This window comes from Anguilla rostrata, chromosome 18, assembly GCF_018555375.3.
Source record: "Anguilla rostrata isolate EN2019 chromosome 18, ASM1855537v3, whole genome shotgun sequence".
Classification (NCBI taxonomy): domain Eukaryota; kingdom Metazoa; phylum Chordata; class Actinopteri; order Anguilliformes; family Anguillidae; genus Anguilla; species Anguilla rostrata.
This window is the reverse complement of record NC_057950.1, coordinates 10,740,659-10,746,658: the sequence shown is the minus strand read 5'-3', so window position 1 is coordinate 10,746,658 and position 6,000 is coordinate 10,740,659. Positions and strand designations below refer to the sequence as shown.

The 6,000-nt window shown below is 42.9% G+C and overlaps 1 protein-coding gene across 1 annotated transcript in view; it reads right to left on the bottom strand.

The window, feature by feature from the left end:
• Nucleotides 1–534: 534 nt before the first annotated feature.
• Nucleotides 535–6,000, bottom strand: part of fgfr2 (fibroblast growth factor receptor 2) — a 48,826-nt gene continuing 43,360 nt past the window's right edge. Inside the window, exons 17-19 of the mRNA XM_064318145.1 lie at nucleotides 5,337–5,474; nucleotides 4,018–4,123; nucleotides 535–2,167 (exon numbers count right to left, since the gene is read on the bottom strand). Of these exons, the coding sequence (XP_064174215.1) occupies nucleotides 2,003–2,167; nucleotides 4,018–4,123; nucleotides 5,337–5,474 (409 nt within the window). The 3' untranslated portion in view covers nucleotides 535–2,002. The remainder of the gene's footprint in view (nucleotides 2,168–4,017; nucleotides 4,124–5,336; nucleotides 5,475–6,000) is intronic.

Genomic DNA, 6,000 nt, shown 5'->3' with positions numbered 1-6,000 from the left:
TTCTCTCCCCCGAGGCTTTTTCCGCCCCTGCTGTTAGTCGACATCCTCCCTCGAAACCTTCGCCGGTTCCTGGAAACCAGGGAGCGTTTCCTTAGTTCCCAGGGATACGAGACGGAACATTCTCCGGCTACGGTTTCCGTTTGGCGGTTAAGTTTGCATCCCTTCCTCGGTCAAATCGTCAAACCCATTTCTCGCTTATTAAGGTGACAATTTGAAGTCTTGTGTATGTGTGAATGTGAACGCTGGAAAATAAGTTCTCAGCTATACATTCATTGTTATTTTGTTTTTCAACTTGAATAAATGTTATCTACCCTATATTAAATTTGTAGCTGATACTGCTTTGTGTCTCACCGTCTTTGCATGTACGTAGTTAGGAAAGTTTCCTAACAAATATGCGCAAATATATCGTTAGTGGGCTTCTTAGTTCTGCGTAAACAGCAACTATGTTTTACAACGCAAAAAACAAAAACAACTGAGACGTATGAAAATATGTCATAAATGAATCCTTTTGAGTGAAATAAGCAGTCACAAACATAAGATTTTCATCTTTAATTTTGCAAAAGTGTCAAAAAAATGAACACCTGCAGAAAACATTTTAATTGGTCCTGTAGAAAACATGAATGATTTTTAATACTTTTGTTCATTTTCACTTTCAATCATTTTTTCTTATGAGAACACTGTGGAATCTATATTTAGTCTAGATGAAGTAACTGAACAGTAGTGGGTATCTGTCCATCATATATTAATATGCGGTATTTTCTCATTTCAAATACAACTTATGAGTGGACAAAGTAGATGGAAAAAAAAATCTATGAATGGATGGGAATTGTGGACTCTAAAATGTACAGACTGTACAGAATTTAAACTTAACATATGAATTATTTATGTGTGGGTGTGTGTATATATATATATATATATACACATACACACACAAAGCAAGGATCTTTCAAGTACCCACTACAATATTTCTCTGTTACCTCCACTGAAAGATCATTTTAAATTACAATAAACAGAATGGATTATTTATCATTATTATTAATATTATTATTTATTTTATTATTGTGTTTCGTTCATTTTCTTTTTTTTTTTTACATTTTTATTCATTTTTAAAAACATAAGTCAATAAATTAACATGCTACCTCTTTTCCCTGAAGGCCAATACTCCACTGTTGTGATTGAGTGACAGACAGGTGCGTGTGAGACTCAGGACAGGGTCCATACCAGGGCAGAATCTCACTCTTCCACCTCCAAGAATGAGGGAGGGGGGGATTATTATGGGAATCCATACAAAAAATAATTCACTGTAAATATATAATATATATTTATACATATTTGAATATATTTACAAATATACCCAGCACTATATACCGTGTGTTATTCTGCTCCAAAATAATAATTGTGTGGGCTTATCGGAAGAAGAAAAGAAACAATATTACAAAATAAATGAGACAGTGTCTGTGTTCTGCTCTCCTGTTTCCTTTTTTTTTTTGTTATTTTTGTTTTTTTTGTCTTTCAGTTCGTTTCTTATTTTCATTCTTGCATCCCTCATTTCGCTCTTCCCTTGGGAAAAAAGTCTTGGAATGCCAGTCAGCGGAATGACGAAAATTTCAGGAAAAATTCAAGAACCTTGGAAAAAACCATAAGACAAAATAATAACAATAAAAAAACTGCTAAGAGTGAAGTCCTGGAATGGCCATTCAGTCGGTCAGTGAAGGGAAACCCAGAGAGGACAGTCCTCTTGTTAAGAGCTTGATTCACACGCTTGTGCATACGTGTGTGTTTGTGTGTGTGTGTGCGTGTGCATGTGTACGTGTGTATGCGAGTAGGTGTGTGTATGTATGTGTGTGTGTGTTCCCCACACACCTCAGTTCACTTTCGACAGCAGCACAGCTGCCAGCCCACCCCCACCCCCCCACCCGCTGGATCCTGAAGTCTTCTGGGTGCCAGAGAGGGTGAAGGGTGGGGTGGGAGGCAGGGAGGGGTAAGTCTGCGTTCCCGCCCCTCATGTTTTCACCCCTCCATTGATGTGCTGGTACTTGGGGAGACAGGGTTCGTCGGGCAAGGGATCGTGGGAAAACACGGAATCGTCACCAGAGGAACACGAACTCCGAGTGTCAGGAAAACTAGGAGAATACTGCTCTGCTGGGGCACATAGATCCAGGTACTCCTGTGAATGACAAGAGAAAGAAAGGGGAAGAGAGCAAGAAAAAAGAGACAGAGAAGGAAGGAGAAAGAGAGGATGAGAAGTTAGAATCTCACATGAACACAGACATACACGTAGGTACGTAATATTCCACTGAAGGACAGCCGAGAAACAGAGTCTGTCTTTTACTTACACACTTTGCTAAAACCGCTGAACGTTTGCTATAAGACATAATATACATGGTCGCTACCAAGGGACTTCAGATATAAACAAACGCGTAATGTCAGAGAAGAAGAAAACTTGGTCTGTACAAAAATATTTCTAAAACTAATACTTAGCTCTAACGTGTATCAACAACTGCGGGGAACTTTCCGGCACAGTTCACTGGTGGAAGGCCTGGCCTAGCTGTGGCAGCTTCTGCACAAAGTGGTTCAGTGTGTGTTGGAGGGAAGAGTCCCCCGCACACAGGCGAGCGCTGTTCAAACAGAACGTACGACTCTGGACACCGCAAGGCCCCGGCACTACCGCACGGGCACGGTTTCTGTCAGCCTCCCGACCCAAAGGAAAATAAACTCGACACGTGAAACTGGAACCGAAAATTTCAGCGCAATGTGACAGCTGGAAAAAATCGCTGGAAAAAAACATGCCACGACCCTGGCGGCCGCTCCAGCGAGCAAGAAAAGGTCACGCGTTCAAACAAAAAAAAAACCTTAATGAGTTCTCAACTTCAAGTTCTCGTGCTGATTTTCTTTTTTCTTCTTTGTATATTTGATTTTTTTTGTAATGGCAGTTATTGAAAAGTTTCTGCAGGAAGAAGAAAAGGTTTTGGTTTCTGAAACAAGTGCTGGATCCCATTTTCCAGCTCAACACGAGGCAACTCGCGTTACTGAAAACCCTCCACATCTGTGAGCGGTTTGGGGCAAAAAAAAAAAAAAAAACTTTATTACATTTCAAAAAGTTCAAATTCAAAGTTTGGCTTTTGGCATAATCTATAGAATTCCACTTTAACCCTCAGTGAGCCCTGGATGGATTTCTGCAGTTGAGACATGCTTGGATGGATATTGTAGGTGACGGTTCAAGCCTGAACACAGATGCAACGTTTGACTATGAAGAAATAAACTCTTCAGTACTGGAGCAAGAGCAACACCAAGCCTATTTGCAGGGCAGTACTGTTCATGTGAACTTGAGACTTCTGAGACACACACACACTTCTAAACTCCTAACGTCTTCTCTACATCTGGCTGGCAACATTTTTTTAATGCATGGAGACTACGTGTCGTAGTCAGTCTTTTCCTTTTCAGATGAGCTTATAACTTTATAATTATAGCTTATAGCTGTATATGTTTGCGTTTAGCACTATGAAAGTGCTGCTGCCTGTTTGGACCTGTGCAGCATAATAAGACGCTTTGTTCAGACCTGAAACTCACACAATGAGAATATAAGCTTTAAGAAAAATCCACATGCTCTCTACTGGCAGAAAAAACAGCAATGCTGATTTGTGTCTGTGATTCAGGTACATACAATACCTGCGAGTGTCACTGAATTTACTGAAGATAAAGAAAGGAATGGAACAACGGAATGATAAATAATATGTCACTGTACAGAGCGAAGGCTTAAATCTAGAGTGACTCTGCTCGAGTGTAGGCAGGGTAAATGGGAGTAACTCTGGCTCGAGTGTAGGCAGGGTAAATGGGAGTAACTCTGGCTTGAGTGTAGGCAGGGTAAATGGGAGTAACTCTGGTTTCAATACAGGCAGGGTAAATGGGAGTAACTCTGGTTTCAAGGGAGACAGGGTAAATGGGAGTGACTCTGGTTTGAGTGTAGGCAGGGCAAATGGGAGTGACTGTGAATGGGCGTCACTAGTGTGTCCTCACCTCATTGGTTGCCAGGGTGAGGATGCGATCCAAGTCTTCTACCAGCTGTTTGAAGGTGGGTCTGTGGGATGAGATGGCGTGCCAGCAGTCCTTCATCATCATGTACCTGCAGAAGAGAACAGGTGAGGATTACTGTGCTAACCTACCTACCCTACTCTTTACATTCATTCAACCTGTAGAGCACTTACTACTCATTATTATCATTATACAATTAAATAATATACATTAGATACAACACAGCGGGCACAATAACAATAATCCATAATTACTTTAAATAAGCAGTAAAGTGGAAGAATAGGGTTAAAAATGTAACAATAAAAGTGCAGCAGATTATTACCCTGCATAGCAGAGCAACTGCATCATACCAAACAGAATGTAGAGTAGAACGGTCTTAAAAAGCCACATTACCTCTAGTCATTCAGCTCCATTTTAAAGAAAGTAAACTGCCAGCACACATGCTAGCACAGTCAAAGTGTGCATGAATCACTTCTGGTAGGACTGACATGGATTTATCGTCAATGTCGCCACTGTTGGTGTGACCCAGTGGCTCTCGTTCTGTGTTCAATACTAGCAGGACTGAAAATACCAACCATAGCAGAATCTGAACTGAATATTAGTTTATACCATTTAGAAAAGTGCTTTTTAACAGTGAAGGGTCTTATGTCAGCATTATTATGACTCATCTTAATATCAATCTGTTCCAGTCACGACAGGCTCTTTGCTGAAGCGGAGCCAGGAAATATCAAGGCATCACACAGAATTCAGGAGTCAAGCTTCGACTGGACCATCAAATACTTCAGAGGAACAGGTTAAATGTAACCGTGAGCGCGGGCCCGCTAACACTCGATCGCTAACTGTCCCGCGGTGGGGACGGTTTACATGAGCGCGCAGTTCTATTCCCACAGTCCCGGCCGCCATCCGGCACTCAGTACAGTGTGGGACTCCCAGCTCCTACTGTACTGGACCACACTGACGGACCTCTGTCAAACCCGCTTTGAGGGGGAAGGCAGTGAATGGTCCCATTGATAAGGGTTCCCTGCACATCTGTCTGCGTCCGCAACATCTGGACAGAGTGGACGCGTGCGGGGGTCAGAGTCTGAGAGGGTAACGGATCTGATGAGAGTCTTTTGGAGCCCCAGTCAGCACTTCTTCCGGCAATGACTGCATCTATTGCCCCCTAATGGCACAGTCAAGAAGTGTCTGGATAAATAGATGTGTACAGAAGTAGGAAGGTGGATGAGGTTGAGTGTCAGGTGTGGCTGGAGGATAATGGGTTCATTTTAGGCTAAAGAAAGGGAGGCAGAGTAAGATGTCCTTACAGTTCATTTGTACAGTTGCCTGGCTTGTCCATTCGATGACCCTCCTTCAGCAGCTTGAAGAGTTCCTCCACTGGGATCCCAGGGTACGGGGAGCCTCCCAGTGTGAAAATTTCCCACATGAGCACCCCAAAAGACCAGCTGAGAGAAAAACACACACACACACACACAATCAGCCCTCACTTAGTCCATGACATGACATCATCACATAAACATTATACACAAACAATGACCACACTCACACATGTCTATTTGGAAGACCAGAGTAGAGACCACTGCAGCAGTCTAATCTACTAGTAACAAAAGTGAGCATTAACCTTTTAGCATCAGCCTACTAATACAAGAGCATTAGTCTTACTTTGGTTCTGTTTTTCAAATGGAAAAAGGCTACCTTTAGGCTACAGGTCTTGTACAAGTCAGCATCCAATACACCTAGATTCTTTACTCCAGGTTTGTTTACTGACATCACAGTTCCTAGGTAACGTCAGGCATGGCTGCCCAATACCAGGATCCCAGGAATGGGCGCGGTCAGGGGTGCAGAGGGGCTAATCGTATAGCGTGTGCCGGAGGGAGCGGCCATCGCCGTGAACAACAGCGTGCCTGTGCCAGCTCAATCCGCTCCTTCTCCGGCCTCCTCCAGCCACCCGCGGGACCGGGCCGCTCCGAC